This window comes from Anneissia japonica, unplaced genomic scaffold (genome assembly GCF_011630105.1).
Source record: "Anneissia japonica isolate Jap-2015-1 unplaced genomic scaffold, ASM1163010v1 scaffold287740_len772037_cov194, whole genome shotgun sequence".
Taxonomy (NCBI): domain Eukaryota; kingdom Metazoa; phylum Echinodermata; class Crinoidea; order Comatulida; family Comatulidae; genus Anneissia; species Anneissia japonica.
In genome coordinates, this window is record NW_022736571.1 from 6,463 (window position 1) to 26,106 (window position 19,644).

At 35.2% G+C, this 19,644-nt stretch overlaps 1 protein-coding gene across 1 annotated transcript in view; it reads right to left on the reverse strand.

Annotated features, from left to right (window-relative positions):
- Window positions 1-4,271: 4,271 nt before the first annotated feature.
- The window catches only part of LOC117116809 (mediator of RNA polymerase II transcription subunit 12-like protein), a gene marked incomplete in the record, with an annotated part of 32,145 nt that continues 16,772 nt past the window's right edge, over window positions 4,272-19,644 (reverse strand). Inside the window, 7 exon segments of the mRNA XM_033260902.1 lie at window positions 4,272-5,586; window positions 5,741-5,928; window positions 6,774-6,908; window positions 7,129-7,244; window positions 9,996-10,104; window positions 10,258-10,626; window positions 19,068-19,226. Of these exon segments, the coding sequence (XP_033116793.1) occupies window positions 5,307-5,586; window positions 5,741-5,928; window positions 6,774-6,908; window positions 7,129-7,244; window positions 9,996-10,104; window positions 10,258-10,626; window positions 19,068-19,226 (1,356 nt within the window).

Consider the following 19,644-nt stretch of genomic DNA (forward strand, 5'->3'; position numbering starts at 1 on the left):
TATATATATATATATAAAATAAAACAATGTGCACAAACTTACTTGTCTTCCTATCCTTTTTCTCTAATAGAAAACATATGGCCGATTTGCATCAGTCAGGGAGGTAGCCATGATTTTGATAGGGTGGGAGTCGTTATGCGAGGTACCTAGTACCGACCGGGGGTGGGGCATTCCCTTCCCTACGGCTGGGGTCTATGGGGAATCGAACTCTGAACGTTTTTAGGACTGATTTGAGAAGATAAAGTGAAAAATTGCAAGACACATCATAAATATTAGTAAGGCTAACAATAATTACAATAACTGAACAGTGGTAGATCCAGAAATTTGAAAGACATGAGCCAGGGAGAGATTTCACAGAATGAGGAACTACCCACCTCAGCCCCACCATGGTTGGGGTTGAGGGAAGAAAATTTATGATTAGGGCACCTCTAGATGGCCGGAAATTACACTCTCAGACTCAAATTTGAATATAATTTCCTTTGTTTTTTGCATTTAAAAAAAGCAGTGAGGGGATGGGGGTGGGTGTCCTTGAATCCGCCACTGCTCAAAACATTCTTTATCCAAAATACTGAAGTCATAATCATGAAAAACCGATCACATCCTGAAAACATATTTATGCACCCTCGCTAGCAGTCACCAAGCCATACTCTGAGTCAGGTGCTCAGGGAAGGGTGAAGATCTATTTTGAAAGGTGTAGGGGATATTTAGTGAGGTTGGGGCTGAGGTGCGAAAATTTGAGGAATTAGTACCTCTAGATGGCCAGAAATGAAACTTTATGTAGCTTAAAATTCATCATCATCACATCACCATTCAATATATAGTCAAGATAAAGCGCCAACAAATTTCTCATGATCTTTTATCAGGGATTTTCGGCAACCATTATGTGTGATGTACAATAGGAAATAAAGTTTATAAACACTGTCTTTTAGTACGTAATTTACATACTTCAAAGCCGTGATTTCACAATCACCTCAGCCCCACCATGGTTGGGGCTGAGGTGCGAAAAATTTGATGGCCGTAAATGACACTTTTATATAGTAAAATTCATCATCATCACATCACCATTATATAGTCAAAATGTAGCGCCAACAAATTTCTCATGATCTTTTATCAGGGATCTACTCAATATTCAGGACAACTTAGGCCTAGCTATAGCCTTTTCCACCTTTAGCACGATTTTCTTCACTTTTTAATATTATTAGCATTATTATCTTATCTATAATATCATTATCACCATCGTCATTATTATTATTATCACCGTCGTCATTATTATTATAATTATTATTATTATTATTATATTATTAGTATTATCTATTATCATGATCACCATCGTCATTATTATTATTATTACTACTACTGCTACTCTTACTGCTACTACTACTGCTTCTACTAGTAGTAGTAGTGGTATTATTTAACAAAACTTTATAAAAGCTTGCAAAACGATTAAAAAAAAAAACCTGAACTATACAATATCAATATCTTAAAAGACATGGCCTGGGATTTATGGATTTAAGACGAATTTAAGATGATTTTTGATAAATCCAACCCCTGAGCTGTAGCTGTTATAAACCCAAACATATTAATGTTTGCATTATTGTGTATAGTGAAAAATTGATTAATTTAACACGAATATTCCACTGGGTGACTATCAGGTTAGCCGGTGACTTTTATTGATAGACGGCTATGGTGGGTTTCTATCACAGTACGGGTTACAAACCTATAGTAGGAGGAGTCAATTAGAAATTGTAGAGCATTTCAATCAACTCCAAACTCCCAGTTTTGCTTTAATGTTTTATTGCAAAAAAAGTGACATGCCGTCTTCGGAGTTGACTATAAATATCACATAGCGTAGGACAGCAAAATGATTTATAACATACCATGTTCAATTTGTATTGTAATTTGTGTAAAAAAAATCAAGCTTAGGTCTATGTGTTATAACTATTGTAGGCCTATTAGGCATATGTATAACGTGTGCGGATGTATGTTTACATATTTTAAAAGTATTCATTTTGAGTGATCCCAGGAAAGAATTTGTACTGGCTAACAAGAACAAGAGCTTAACAAATTAAACTCTGTGTACAATGTGTACAAAGATAGGGAGGGAGCCGTCCCTGAGGCCATGGCATCAGTGGACATAACATTGCCAGGTATGACTATGAGAGAGATCTTAATTTAAAGAAGTGCTCCTCAATTATTCATAGTGCCTATATAGGCCTATATATATATATATATTTTTTTTCTTTTTCACTGTTATTTTGTTTTTCTTTTTTTATATATTATTTATTTTCTTTTTTTTTAAACAATGTGTCAAAAATAAGATAGTATAATACATACTCCAAGTATCGATATGCACACCATTGTGTCGGGATTAAATATTCAACATTAATTATGTGTCATCATCAGGAATTAATGTCATAATTAATGTCGAAATATTGAATTCCAACACGATGGCGTGCATTTCGATACTTGGAGTATGTATTATACTGTCTTATCTGAGATTAATCAGTGGACCTTTCTGTGTCAAAAATAATTATAAAAACAAATTTCCTATGCAAATAATGTTATTTTGACTGCCAATTTGCCAACTAAGCCATAAAAACTCCCCTTGCCCTTGGCTCAGACCGCTTCTTCGGACATGTCAGACACATAGTCGGCAAATTTCTGGTGCCACCGCTGAGTAAGATATAAACTTTTTTAGTGTCCTTTAAAGTTTACAGCTGTCAAATCAGAACAGTGCTAGGAATACGCACATGTCTCACAAAAACACATGTTGTCTCACAAACACACATGCTATCCCACAAACGCATCTGTTTGTCTCACAAACACACATGTTGTCTCACAAACACAAATGTTGTCTCACAAACACACATGTTGTCTCACAAACACACATATTGTCCCACAAATGCATCTGTTTGTCTCACACACATGTTGTCTCACAAACACACATGTTGTCTCACAAACGCATCTGTTTGTCTCACAAACACACATGTTGTCTCACAAACACACATGTTGTCTCACAAACACACATGTTGTCTCACAAACACACATGTTGTCCCACAAACGCATCTGTTTGTTTTTGCAACAATAAAAAGGGAAGAGGCTTAGCTGAAAGGCCCACGATTGTAGCTTCTATTTTCCAAGAAAATTCAGTTTTGAAAGATTTAAAAAATAGCAAATGTGACCATGTGTCCTGCTCTAGATCCACTGTTTTTACAAACGCCAGAAAAATGGCATTGGGCAAAATATAAAAATAATAAGTGAGCTTCTATTAATGTGTGTTGAATTCCAAGATGGAAGTCTAATTTGAACCACAGAGGGCAAGCGAAAAAAAAGTTGGGAGTCCGCAAAAAATGAAAAAAGAAAAAGAAAATTGCATTCAAATGAAAGTGCCATTTCTGGCAATCTAGCAGTGCCAGACATAAAAAAAAAAAAAAATCTGCCTCAGCCCCAACTATGATGGGCATGATGACATCATCACACCCATATTTAAGGAATTAAATTAATTTATTGGTCTAAGAAAAAAAACACTATGTTGTGGATATACTATGTTTATTATACAATTTCTTCTAAGCAGACAGACTGTCTATGGCAAAGCTCAACAATTAAAACATTAAAATGACAACTTCCACATTAGACAGATTAAAAAAATAACATACGAATAGGAATCTTCAGTATCTTTACCTTAGCAGTCAATTTTAATGGTATATGCAAAGAATTATTATTTTTACATCTGTCAAGCAGTGGTGGTGAGCTCATTGCCCTGTCGGACAGTACTTGACGAGATCATCGGACACAAAAATGTAAGTTGTCTATCCAAATAATGCTATTTTGATTAGAAATCACTAATACTGTAATCTAATAGCAAAATTTGGGCCATTCCAGGCAATTAAACCTCTGCCTGCAAACCCTACCAGAGGTTTCTATTCTCCCCTTGGTTTTGACGCCCTGTCGGACACCTTGTGGGCAAATTATTGAAGCCACCACTGGTTTCAAGGAAACAACATTTGTATTCTAATTTTCAAATAATAGCTAATACCATATTATATAATTCCATTAAACGCACATCTAGATGTGTATAAGAGACAGGAAGAAAATTTATGATTAGTGACTTTGTGAATAAAATAAGCATCAGTATGGATAAGGATTATGCCCCGGTTGCTGGCCCATTTCTCTTGGCATCTGGCTCTGGAGATGGCGTACAAGGGCTGCAGTCTGTTGCTGGTCATTGGCCTGCGACATGTTACCCCTGTCTCTTATACACATCTTGTTGAACGACAACACATAATAACTGACAAAATGTGTTATTGCATGATCAAGACTAGGTTACAAAAACGTAATTCTACTGGAGTAGAACATTAATAGATTGTGTTGATAATGATGTTGCTTTCATTCAAAGAAACTACAAATGTGCACCCACCATGTTTCAGAAAAGACTTAAGCCATTGATCCTAATGGTATATACGATAGTCCTTTCGAACCTACTGTAGCTTCCACTGTAAAATAGTTGGGGGACTGCAAAAAAAAGTTGGGGGTCCGCAAAAAATGAAAAAAGAAAAAGAAAATTGCATTCAAATGACAGTGCCATTTCCGGCAATCTAGCAGTGCCAGACATAAAAAAAATCCTGCCTCAGCCCCAACTATGATGGGAATGAGGTGGTATCAAGCCACTATCTGTGACTTCCTGACCCCCCATTCTATTTAGAATTCTAGGATCCACCACTATTTAAATTTAATTAAAACTTTTGTAGAGAATCTTCTATCTATCAACTTATCGGTGGAATATTAACCATGAATTGCCCTAAATATTACAAAATTATGAGTCTGACAGTGCCATTTCCTGCATTCTAGGAGTGCCATAAGACATAGAAATGTCAACCATGGTGGGGCTAAGGTGGTTTCTATTCCGAATTCCATGATCTTCCACTGTATAATATTGTACTTACAGTATGTGGCAAATCATCTTCTATCTATAATCTTATTGTTAGATTATCGACAATGAATAAAACTTAGACATGGTCGTACGTGAGAATTTTTGACATGTCCCGAGGGGTCCGCGAATGCAAACAGGTTGAGAACCACTGGTATATGAGAAGGCTAAATGATCAATTAACCACAAAACATGTGAGAATGAACTTGTTTAACCCTTTGCATGTAAACTCTTGTAAATGTAGACACGAGAAAGGAACATGGCTCCATCCTCCCTGGTACTGCCAAAACAAATCAGTAAACTTTAATCCAGCCTTCCTGTACAAAGCATGTTTTTTCATATCCTGGATTTGTCGTTGACTTTGTGAATAAAATAAGCATCAGTATGGATAAGGATTATGCCCCGGTTGCTGGCCCATTTCTCTTGGCATCTGGCTCTGGAGATGGCGTACAAGGGCTGCAGTCTGTTGCTGGTCATTGGCCTGCGACATGTTACCCTGCCTAAGGAACTTCTGTTGTTGTTGGTGCAAAAGCTGCTGCCTCTGTCTATCCGTCTGCATAGCCATGTAACCAGGGTTCTGTCGTGTAGTCTGCGGCTGTTGCTGCTGCATAGTTCCCATCCCTTGGTGCATAACTGACCGATGCATATGGTCTTGCATTCTGTGAGTAAATGTTTTAAAAAAGTTTTAGAAGAACCTATGAAGAATCAAGATTATTTTATTGTCATCGATCAAACGTGCAAACAATGAAAGTGTACTTTTTACAAAGCATGCTCTCAGGCAAATTATAAAAAAAAGAAAGAAATTTTAAATACCTGTTTGCTGGCTGCATTGTACGTTGAGGGTTCATATATGCTGCTGGTTGCTGGGGCTGTGTTCTCATGGTCTGCATCAGGCCTGTCTGTCCCGACATCCCATAGCCTTGAGTGAAGTTTGCAGCTTGGTTAGGGTCTGGCATTGTTTGGTGCTGCATCATCTGGTTGTTATAATTATAGCCTGTCATCTAAATGTCAAATTGCACAGGAATGTTAGATTGCCCAAAAAAGATCAAAGACACTAAAAAGTCATCACAATAGTTCAGCATCATTTTGAATATCATAAATGTCATCTACAATTTAATGTCTACCAACTCTACAAAATATTTTAAACTATTAAAATATATGCTTAATTTACAGTAATATATCAACAATACAGTAGTTCTTTTCTCTCAAACACAAAACTTTTAAATAGGCTTATGTCATCTTGTACTGTATTATAACATAGCATTATTTATTTGTACTGTATTATAACATAGCATTATATATTTGTACTGTATTATAACATAGCATTATATATTTGTACTGTATTATAACATAGCATTATATATTTGTACTGTATTATAACATAGCATTATATATTTGTACTGTATTATAACATAGCATTATTTATTTGTACTGTATAACATAGCATTATTTATTTGTACTATTATTATTGTAATCAAACCTCATTATTAAATTGTGCGTATTGTAATGTATTTGATTTTGTCAATATTTTTGAGGATCAATACGACCACTGTTGGTGTTCGTGAAATGTTTTCATGGTCAGTTTACAATGGTATCAGAAGTCACTAGGCAGTCAAGCTAGCCTCTTTCTAGTTCAGTCTAAATTATAGATCTGTGCTAAATTTGGCAATAATCAGACTTTAATCAAAGTGGCCTTGATTAATTGTTAAAATTGAATTGGTATTATTGTTGTAGATAGGCGGAAGGTAAGAAAGGGGTGGAAAAATGTGCAGAGCATCATGTATTTTACAAGTCAATCACAATTGATCGATTGGTTTATCAGCTGACTGATTAACTAATGTCTTACCCCCTGAGTTTGGTTTACATGGTGTATATTAGTATCTTGGTTCTTGTATTGGAACATGGCATCAGGGTTGCGAATGGCATGTTGCTGCAGCTGTTGCCGTACCATCTGCCGTTGACGACGTTGAAAGAGTTGCATCTGTAAGGGAAATTCAGAGAATTTGAGATTACTCAGTACAGGAACTTGAATACAGAGTGTGTGCAAAGCTTGAATGTATTTTTTACAACTCACTAATTTATATAAAGTTTACCAAGATAAATATTCACAATATAGAGTTCGTTTACATTTTAATTTAAATTACCATTATCATATGAGCAGCAGGTTCACAAAAAAAGGTGTACTAAAAGTCTTGCTTTACCTGTACTTGTTGACTGGGTTGGTTATTGGGCTGTCTAGCCCGAAGCATACTATTCAACACTGCTTTTGAATTACCAGGTCCTACATTTACTGCACGGTCACCACGGCCAGGCCCTCCTAGGTCAAAGTAAAAGTTAATTGTAATAGAACTGAAGTCGTTATAGCACATAAATGGTATTTTGATGACACGAACATATACGTGAGCTGTCATGACAAATTGAGTCTTGTACCATAAATTAAAACAAGTTTTTGATATATTTAGATAGATGACTATATAAGCTTTGAGTCAGGTTCTTATGTTGTGTACAACCGGAGTAAGATCATTTTCCAATTCAGATGTCTGAAAACATATTGTTGAAAATAACTTTTATAAACAACTGACAAATTTTACAAAATGAACCTTTAAGTATTATGTAAATCAACTCAAAACATTTGCTACTGTGAAATAAACATGTTTAACTTATCAGGAACATTGAAACCCAATTTTTCATATGTATTTTCTTAAATGTATCTAATTGACCTGGCATAAAGAAGACTAATTTTGTCAAGATCCCTCTCATAAAAGAAACAAAAAATTTCAAAATACAAATGAGAAGCAATCAGTACTGGACTGTGTACAGTTCATCCACAAAGACTCAATGGATACATAACCAGGGATGTACCCAGGATTTTGAAAGGGGGGGGGGGGGGGAGCTGTTATGTGAATTACGTAGGACCCTGACGGGGTCAAGGGGGCAAATCCCTCTGCGAAGTAGCGCACTCTGAACGTTCTTAGGTCCATTTTGAGTAAAAATTGCAACAGATGCATTATAAATAAGCGCAAGAATAATTATATAATTAACAGTGGCAGATCCAGGAATTCGAAAGAGAGGTGAACCAGGAGGGATTTTGACAGACCGAGGAACCACCCCAACCAAGGTGGGGCTGAGGTGAGAAAAGTTATGATTAGGGCATCTCTAGATGGCCGGAAATTACACTCTCACACTTAAATTTGAATATATTTTACCTTTTTTTTTCCTTAAAAAAATGAAGAGAGGGGAGGGGGGGATGGGCCTTGAATCCACCTCTGCTCAAAACATTCTTTATCCAGAATAGTCATAATCACGAAAAAACAAATGTATGGACCCTCGCCTCAGCAGTCACATATCAGAAGCCGACTCGATGGAGTTTAATGTCATACCCAGGGAAGGGCACAGATCTTTTTTGAAAGGTGGAGGGGGAGGACATTTTGTGAGCCGACACCCACCTCAGACCCACCATGGTTAAAGCTGAGGTGAGAAAATTAGTGAGGTGAGAAAAATAGTACCTCTAGATGGCCAGAAATGACACTTTTTGTAAAATTCATCATCATCACATCAATATTAGTCAAACTGAAGAGCCAAAAAAAAAATTGTCATTATCTTTTATTAGGGATTTTTGATAACCATAGAGATCTCATTAATGTGTGTGTGATATACCATAGAAAACAAAGCTTAAAAACATTGTCTTTGAGTATGTACTTTACATAGGCCTACTTCAAAAACATGGTTTCACAACCACCTCAGCCCCACCATGTTTGGGGCTGAGGTTTGAAAATTTGAGGAAATAGTACCTCAAACCTTTCATCTTTCAAGACCGGCATTGTAGATCGCCCAAAGTGTGAGGTGAGCGGTGTGATTAGCAAAATGTACTTAGCTGGGGGATGCAGGATTTGACAGTAGGGGGTGCGTGCAAAAATTTAAGGAAATACTACCTGTAGATGGTTGGATATGACACTTTTATATAGTAAAATTTATCATCATCACATTACCATTATATACTGACTGAAACGCCAACAAATTTCTCATAATCAGGGATCTACTTAATATCCAGGACAACTTAGGCCTAACTATAGCTTACTAAGTTTTAACTATACAGTACTATAATAATTATAATCAACAAATCACAACTTTTTTTCGCATTTAGGACAATTTTCTTCACTTTTCATTGCTATTAATATTATTATCAATTATTACTATCGTCATTACTATCGTCATCATCATCATCATCATCATCATCATTGTTGTTATTATTATTACTATTAGTAGTAGTATTATTAAACAAAACTTTAAAGAAACTTGCAAAATGATAAAAACGAAACTGAACCATAAAGTATCGCATTTCTATACAGTATCTTAAAAGAACTGGCCTGAGATTTATGGATTTAAGATTTTTAAAAATCATGTTTAGGCATATGTGTTCTATTAGGCCAATGTATAACTTATATACTGATGCATATTTACGTTTTAGAAGTATTCGTTTTGAGTGATCCCAGGAAAGAATTTGTATTGGCTCAAGAACAAGCTTTAAATTTTTAACACTGTGCACCGAGGGGGGGGGGGAGCCGCAGCTCCCACGGCTCCCCCTGGATACGCCCCTGTACATAACTCAAGGAAAGGACACACAGGATCAACAGACAATCCATTGGCGGATTCGAGGGGGCCCAGCACTGAAAGGAAGACACACAGGATCAACAGACAAACCAGCTTCAGACCAATAACCAGCCTGCTAAATTTTTCAAAACTACAAATAAAAAATAGAGAAAACACACAAACCTATATTCAAAATTAAATATGACAGTGCCATTTCTGGCCATCGAAAGGTGCCATAATCCTAAATTTTCTTACTACTTATGGTGGGACAAAAGTGGTGTAGACCATTCAAGTGTGCAAGTTCCTGCCTGTACCCCTTCTATTTCAAATTCTTGGATTTGCCACTGCATGCATCACAGTTTCTAGCTCAACACAATGTGTATCTTTAAAGCTATTATGTGATTTTCATTTACAATAACATGTTACTACTGTACATGATTGTTTAAATGATAAATATAATTACTACATATGTACTCACCAGGAGGTAGTTGTTGCTGCTGGGGGTAGAACGGTGCATTTTGCTGGGTGTAATATGTCGGCATGAATGGTGGTCTCTCTTGGAAAGGCATATGCTGATTAACAGGAAACTAAAATATATCAATTTTAAGAAATAATCAATTTGAAATTCAGCATGTAAGCAACAAACAAGATACACAATTTTGTGACTCTCTCCATGTTTTGTGATATCACATCATCATGATCATTGTGATGACTGAATACAAAAAATACACAAAACTCACATCTCTATTATGAGCATTTGTAGTGACCTTTCTCCGCTTTGTCTGCCGTTTCTTCTTGCTTGACTCAGTGGCGGTTTTAGTGTCTGCTTGTGTAACCTCTGCATCAGCGGGTGGCTTCTCAACCTCCTGCGACGGTGCTGGTGGTGGTTCCTCATCAGCAGGTAGCTGTGGCGGTTGCAAGTAATATGCATCAGGTTTGGTGTGGTCATGGTCATGGTAGAGGTTCAATCGGTACTGCTCCATGTACTTCAGTGGTTTGCGTTCCATGCGGACAGCACCAAACCAGGGCCAAGAGAGTGGAGCTGGGTTTTTGTTGGCCTCCAGCATGTCCCATGGATTGACTTTTTGTTTTGTTGAAACTTGCAAACCCTGAAAAAAAACCCAACAATTTTTGAATGTCAGGTATTATGTGGGAAAGTGGACATTGGACCCCGTCAGGCAAATCCTGCTGCCACACCTGCATGGGATACCCTAAACCTTCACCTTTCCAGGTTTTAAAACTAATAAGCAAGATGCTCCTGAAAGAAACAGCCAGCTAATGAAGCTTTTTTGGGGCTTTTCTTTTTTTTTTCTTTTTTTTGGAGTGATGAATTCAAATATCTTTGTTTCTGTAATGATCTTAGCAGAAGTATTCTGCAGCAGTTTGAGATGCTGTATGGATCAGTTGCTCTATTACCAGAAAGGTAAATCCTTTTTATATTGTTCACATGATATGTTGAAGAGCTGGTGAGAAAAACAAATATATCCAAATATTACCAATCACGTAAAAGCAAAATAAAAATTGTTTGTTTAAATTTAACGACTAAATTCACTATTTATTGATCAACACAAAGGATAACCCACTAAGTTCGAAGACTTGTTTCCCAGTGGGGTTCTTCTGCTACTAAAATACTACTCTTTTCCGAAAAGTGGACTGCATTTTTTAACACGCACATGGGCCATAATGCACACAGAACCAATGGCTTAAACATCTCATCTGAAATATGGTGTACGCTATCGTAACCTGCATTTCAGCCCTCCAGCTGAAACACAAGGAGAGCAGCGATGGGAATTGAACCAGGAACCTAAAGATCTCCATGATTCAGCGTGCACAGTGGCTACTGTACCACCAGTTTAGCCATCTGAGCTATTGCCACTCTTATTTATTGTACCTTTTACATTGTTTACTGATATAAATAAGATATTCACTCAAGTGCTTGACATACCTTAATTTCCTCATTTTAATTTGACCATAATATATGATGTAAAAATAAAATAAGACGTGATTATAATATTATCATTATGATTGCTCTGTTTTTAATTATTTTCTGTTACACTTCTAAAAAATTATAAATGTTTATGCATAGATGAAGTCTTCTTTCTTTCCCCTTCTTGCCTTAGGCATTCAGACATGCCATAAACAAACTCCTCTCTTAAATTTTTCCTTTTGCTTTGTCTTCATAGTCTACATGCTATTCATGAACCTTTCTATGCATTAAGCAACATAAAATTGTTTGTTTCCCTCCTCCAAAAACTTTAAAAAAGTTTTTTTGTAGCTTTTTTTTTTTACAAATAAAAAAAAAATGTGAGTGAATTTATCTTTATTTTTGGCCAGATGCCCTACAAATTAGTCTAAAGTTGTTGTCTGATGTAAGATATTGCCATTCTAGGCCTCTGTGGGTTATTTTTATTCCATCTGATGTATATTTAAAAAAAAACATAAATAAAATTTTTTTTATTTACCTGCCCCTATTTATCTTTTTTTTTTTAAAGAAAGGCAAACAAACAATTTATTTTTTTGGTCTTATATTCTAAAAAAAATGTTCTATACAAAAAAAATTATTATTCTTGAAAATGAGCAAATAAATAAATAAATCATAACATAAGAATGAAAGTAATGAAAACACAGTACCTTGAATAAAAATTACAATGTTGAGGAAAAAGGATGCCACAGGAGGTGACAGGTTTTAGAAGGGCACCCACCCCGTATGAAATTACCGTCGGCTCCAGCACTTACGCTACAGACCCCTAAATTATCAAAATGTTTCACTAAACAACTATAGAATGTCAAAGTCAAAAAAATTATTTTGATAAAATTAAAATAAGGAAATAACAAGACATGGAATATAACACAGAACCATCTTAAGAAATTATACAAGATCACAAATTATAGAATTATTAAGGAAGCATCTATTTATGTCACGCTTATAATCACAAAAGTAAAGGATTTTTGGTTTTCTTTTGAAGATATTCAAACTTGAACTAGATCTGACATACCTACATAATAATAATAATAATATATAATTAATGCTTGCGGTACACCACTAATAATAATAATAATAATAATAATAATAACAATAATAATAATAATAAAGGCTTTGTTTAAACACGGAAAAGCTTGTATCACCCGAAGGTGTTTTTCTACAAGGCTGTGATATTGATGAAATACTAAAAAGATTAACACCATTAACTAAACAAATTTTATAAAAGTAAACATAAACAAATTCAAAAACTTACACCTGTTTAAATGAATAAACATTTGTTGCATTTTGAACTGCACTTTCAAGACTATTCCATAATTTGGCACCACGATACGGAAAACTTCGCTTTTGTACTCCGCTTTGGGTTTTTCCAAACACAAGACATCATTAGATCTTGTATGGTATTTTTCTTCCTTAAGGCCAACTCAGACAGCGTCGGCCGACGCAGCCCGACGCGATTTGTTGTCACGTCGGGTCTGTGTGAGTTGAACGCAGACGCGATGGTGTGCGTCGGGGGCAGTCGCGTAGTAGAATATTAAACGTGTTTAATATTTCTCACGACGGCTTACGGCTGTCCCCAATGATAAATCGGGTCGGGCTGCGTCGGCCAACGCTGTCTGAGTTGGCCTTTAGGGGTAAATAATGTGTTTAAGTATGGTGGTGCTTGATTATGGAATATCTTATACAAAGTAATAGCCTCATTTTAATACAACTGGTCTTCAAGTTTATTCCAGTAGAGTATAAGTTTTGCAGGGCTTGTGTACTTGAGTCATATTTTCTTACTTTTGTAATTATTTTAGCTGCCCTGATTTGCAGCACTTGTAGTTTATTGTTTTGATTTTGGCTTGATCTGCCCCACAATATTGCAATACCGTAGTTAAATTATGCAGCAACAATACTTTTGTACATTAAACATAACAAAAACCGAAAGGTCCACTGATTAATCTCAGATAAGAAAGTATAATACATACTCCAAGTATTGAAATACACGCCATCGTGTTGGGATTCAATATTTAAATAGCAAATTAGTGTCAGAGTTAGTTAATATTAATTGATTACTACTGAACACACTTAACTGGTGCCCAACTTACTAAAGTAGTGCCCACGTTATTTATAACCAATTATTATCAATTTATATAACAAATTAGTGTCAGAGTTAGCTAATATTAATTGATTACTACAGAACACACTTAACTGGTGCCCAACTTACTAAAGTAGTGCACAAGTTATCTATAATCAATTATTATCAATTTATATAACAAATTAGTGTCAGAGTTAGCTAATATTAATTGATTACTACAGAACACACTTAACTGGTGCCCAACTTACTAAAGTAGTGCCCACATGCCTCTAGACTAACGAGTCATAGGTACTATATCTCACACCCTCAGCCACATTCATGCCTCTAGACTAACGAGTCATAGGTACTATATCTCACACCCTCAGCCACATTCATGCCTCTAGACTAACGAGTCATAGGTACTATATCTCACACCCTCAGCCACATTCATGCCTCTAGACTAACGAGTCATAGGTACTATATCTCACACCCTCAGCCACATTCATGCCTCTAGACTAACGAGTCATAGGTACTATATCTCACACCCTCAGCCACATTCATGCCTCTAGACTAACGAGTCATAGGTACTATATCTCACACCCTCAGCCACATTCATGCCTCTAGACTAACGAGTCATAGGTACTATATCTCACACCCTCAGCCACATTCATGCCTCTAGACTAACGAGTCATAGGTACTATATCTCACACCCTCAGCCACATTCATGCCTCTAGACTAACGAGTCATAGGTACTATATCTCACACCCTCAGCCACATTCATGCCTCTAGACTAACGAGTCATAGGTACTATATCTCACACCCTCAGCCACATTCATGCCTCTAGACTAACGAGTCATAGGTACTATATCTCACACCCTCAGCCACATTCATGCCTCTAGACTAACGAGTCATAGGTACTATATCTCACACCCTCAGCTACATTTATGCCTCTAGACTAATGAGTCATAGGTACTATATCTCACACCCTCAGCCACATTCATGCCTCTAGACTAACGAGTCATACAGTAGGTACTATATCTCACACCCTCAGCTACATTCATGCCTCTAGACTAATGAGTCATAGGTACTATATCTCACACCCTCAGCTGCATTCATGCCTCTAGACTAATGAGTCATACGTACTATATCTCACACCCTCAGCTACATTTATGCCTCTAGACTAACAAGTCATAGGTACTATATCTCACACCCAGGCCATAGTTACTATGTAATTTTGAAGGAGATCTAGGAGGTTACTCGGCTGACTGATAGATTTTCTTTTGCTGAATATTAGGTCTTTTTTCATTTTTAGAGAAAAAAAAATAACGGGCTCGTCCTGGAATTGAACCAGATACCTCTCACACCTAAGCTACATTCATGCATCTATGACGAGCCATAGTTACTGTGAATTTTTGAAGGAGTTCTAGGAATACTCGGCTGATTGATTGTTTGATTGATTAATACATTTTTTTTTTTGTGTGCCAACACAATCTACTGCCTCTATTATACTGCCCTCATTGGAGCTTTCAAGATTACGAGAACTTGTTATACACAGGGACAGTATTTGTTAATTTCAACTGTTCAAGAAATATTCCACTTTTAAGATATATATTTATAACATTGTGAGTAATAGGTTTAGAAAGTGCATCAGCATTATTTACTATATATTTGACCATTATCTCATCATGAACACAAGACATATTCTTATGTAGCTTACTTACATAATGTGTTCAGTAACAGCTTGAAATCAAAATGTTGAATCTTCAAAAATCTTTAGAGTCACTATGTTTGTGTTTTATATACACTAATTAGTGGATACTTTGGTCAGGAGGTACTTGATCCATCTGACATTCCCCAATGTTGTGCTGTAAGTCTTGGCATTCTTTTCATTTTTTTTTCATTTTTGATTTTTTTTCTATCGAAACCTTTGTTAAAGAAAAATCAATATCAAGACTAGAAGCCTAAAAAATTGAGAAATACATGTGCGAGTCCCTGTGGTGAAGACTTCGCTAAGGTTCAGTCGATCCCTAGACAGCTTAGCATATTTCCTTCTCATCATCTTATTCAAAAAATGTTCATCACTTATATAATAAATAATGGTGATCTTCAATGTTATTAGTTATGCTAGGCCTATAACTAAGCTTGTGTGGGTTAATTTCAAGCAGAGGTGGTGCCACGATGTTCCCGATGAGAGTAAAATGGGCATGGCCAGGCGTCGCTCAAAATGTTTTGAAAGAGTTCCGGGGGCAAAAAAATAAGACAATTTAAGACACAGATAATCACTCCATTCTTCTAAACAAGCTTCATAATTATGTTATTTGTGGTCATACTTATACAACCGTATTCAAAAAGTTAATTTTCGGGGTGCTTCCTCCTATTCATCAAATTTAATGTCTGGAGTTTCACAAGGGTCTGTTTTGGGATAAATCATGTTTAATTTATTTGTTCTTGATTTACCTGATATTGTTAAGTCTTATATTTCCTTATGCTGACGATACAGTCTTATACCGTGCCATCAGATCACATAACGATGAAACGATGCTTCAAAATGACCAAAGCAATGTTAATAAATGGAGCAAAAACAATGGTATGCGCCTTAATTCGTCTAAATGTAAAATGATGAGAATCACTCAATCTTCAGTTAATTAAATATACCATGAAAACTTACTATTACTCATAACCTTGGCTGCTTGGACCATTGTCAATGCTGTTTCTACCAAATCTTTGCGTTTTTATGCATTTATTAAACGTCTAATTTCTTTTAACAACCCAGCTGTCACTCTACACAAGTCTTGTCTGTCTTTACTTGAATATGGTGTATCAATCTGGCTACATACATAAGCTTGAGAGTATACAGAGAAGGGCTACAAGGACTTGTTTTCATCTAAAAATTGTTATTTTTCTTATGATGATAATCTAACTAAAAATGATTTAATTTCAATTAAAAATAGTTTTGATCTGATTGCCATCTCCTTTGTTTGCAAGTGTCTATTTTGCTTATATCACCTCAGAGATCCCAAGTCTCCCGAAAAATCGCGGGTTCTCCCGATTTTTTATGCTGTCTCCCGCCCTCCCGATTTTTAGTAATAATCTCCCGATTTTTTAAAAATATCCCGAAAATTTCACGAAAAATGTGATTTCCACGATGTCATAGAGCAATGAAACAAAATTTCTTATCTTAAGCTAATATACTTTGTCGCTCGCTCAGCCTTAAAATGTCGTAAACAAGACCAGGGAGTTGTTATTTAAGTTGTTTATCAAAATAACAACTCCATCGCAAGGCAGGCCCAGATCCGTGGCAGAGCCTTGTTTATCCTCCATGTTACGATCTTTCTCATCCGCGCTGACCTCAATCAATGAGATGGCTGTCAGTTGAGTAAATAAATTTCAACAAATTAACAAAATTAGAAATCACATGCAATGGATGCCCCAAGTTTTTTTCGCCGCAAAGATTTGGAACTTTGTAGAATCGGTGCATAAAAAATACTCTTTCTTTCAAGTAAACTTCAGTTCTTTAATAACAATACTAAAAGAATCATAGTTAGTAGGTTTTGATACTAAGTAGTCTTCCGAAAAATGAAGTTTATTTTAATATCAATCCCGAAATACATGTAGGCCTAGGCTCTATCTGCACTGCAGGGTATGTGTGTTGTGTTGGGTCTGTCTCTTATACACATCTCCTATAAAATGCAATCAGCCTTTTGCCTAGAATTCTATGTTCTTTGAAGAGATGTAGTAAATCTCAGCCATAGCCTCTAATATGCCAATGAACCAAGCAAAGCCTTGTTGACTGCTGCCAAGAATGCTTTACTAGCAAAATTCTAAATAAATAATAATATTTATAAATTTATATAGGCCAACTGCAATATGTAAACAAATGTAAAACTGTTAAATAAAAGTAAACAAATTAATGAAATTTGTTTGTTTTCTTCATTTTGTGTAATACTTTCATGTTGCACAGCACGTCGTAAGGCGTCACAGCGCGTCACTACAGGAGGCGATCGCTTCACGAAAAAATCTCACTATTTTTTGGTTTTCAAACTTGGGATCTCCTTGACTTGTCACCTTGACATTGTCTCATATATTTCTATTAATGTGTGGCATATAGATTTGATCTGATTTCCATCTCCTTTGTTTGCAAGTGTCTATATTGTTTATATCACCTTGACATTTTCTCATATTTTCTATTAATGTGTGGCATACAGTCTTAAATTTTTTCATTCCTTTGAGAGGACAAATACTATAAATTTTATATATTCAATTTTTCATTCATTTTCTAGACTATGGGACACATTACCTGCTGAATTCTCTCCTTGATACTAGTTGCAAACATTTTCTTAACAATCTGAATAAAAATTATGCTAACTCTTAAATTAGAATTAATTTTAAATTTTAATATTTAAATTGTAAATTTGAGCTTTAATCATTTTAACAACACATTTTACATTTTCAATCTCATTCATTTAAAATTTTGTAATTAATCATGTTTTTTAAAATTCTGTTAAGTGCAACGGCATACATTTTTATATCTTTTATTAAATTGTTTGATCACTTGTTTATTTGGGTGCTTTAAATTTGTTGACATTTTAAAACTCAATTTATTTTAGATAAATTTTATTGCATGAACTGAATATTTTAAATTCCTTTTAAATAATGCTTGTTTTATAGACATATTTTTAAATATTCAAATTTCGATGTTTCTATTTGAAGAATTATATATTGTTAGCATTTGTGTTTCTTTTGTCAAGTTTACTTTTGGGTGTTTTTTGTGCTATTATGATTATTCTTTGCTGTTTCTGTTTTTGTACATTTTAATGTTTGAGACAAACAAATGAAATGAAAATTAAATGAAAGGAGTTTCAAAGGTTTATTTATCAATTTTATAGACTATATTTAATAGAGTTACTAATTGTAATATGTAGAAAATATATATATATATATAGGCCTATAATTTTCTCTCCAACAAATTGTGGGGAAGCGCTAGATCTCCCTGACATCCAAGCACGCCCCCAGATTCCTCCCTCCCACTGGCGCCACCCCTGATTTCAAGGCCTTTGCTAATTATTGTGGCAGAAAAAAAAAATTTACCTATATTCCGTTTTTTGGAGCCAGTTACGCCAGTTTTATATTTTATGTTTTAGGCTTAAGGAACATTAAACATCTATTTTGTGAAGTATCATGAACAATCTTGAACTCATGTTGCTGTCAAAGAATTTGCACACCAATGTTCTTATATTATTTAATGTTTCAATATTAGAACTGAATAATCTTTATAACAATCATTTTCCCATATCTATATGTCAAACTACACAACAGAAACATCTTTGTAACAATCATTATATGTACTTTGTACAGGGACCCGTTCCCTTGTTACCTATCGGTCTCTTATTTGAGTTAAATAAAGCTATGAATATGAATTTACCCACCTCCATATATCACACTACAGAACCATATATCACACTACAGAACAGAAACACAAGATGAAAATTTACCATGTTTCTATCATTTACCTGCTTTTTATTGATCTCAAAACCAGTGATCTTGTTTCCTCTTGTATCCATTACACACCCTGTTGGTTCACATGTTATAACTTCAACAAATTTCTTTGGAACAGGTAGAAGCTGGCGAACTTTATCAATACCGTCAGAATTCTTGTCACCGAGTTCTCTCTAAAGAGTAGATAAAAAATAATGATGATTGATAACAATACTATTTGTGGTCTTATCAATACAATAATCCATTAATTCGTCTGAAAAGTATAGTAATATTATTTGAAGCCTATCGTGGGCAGGATCTAGATGAACAACCACACTATTGTCATTATACCCGACACCATGAACCAAAAAAGTTTTCATTTATTTTTTATTTTAAATCTTTCAACAAAGAACAGAAAAAGTTGAACAGGGCTGGCTAGGAAAGGCAAAAAAACTGTCATCAATTGATGTGCTTAAACGAACCCCTGCCAACAAAAACAATACAAACCAAAATCAATTCACAGGAAACAATGAAAGGAACAAGTAATCAAAAAACAACACACACAAAAAAAAAAAAAAAAAAAAAATAAAAAAAAAAAAAAAAAAAAAAAAA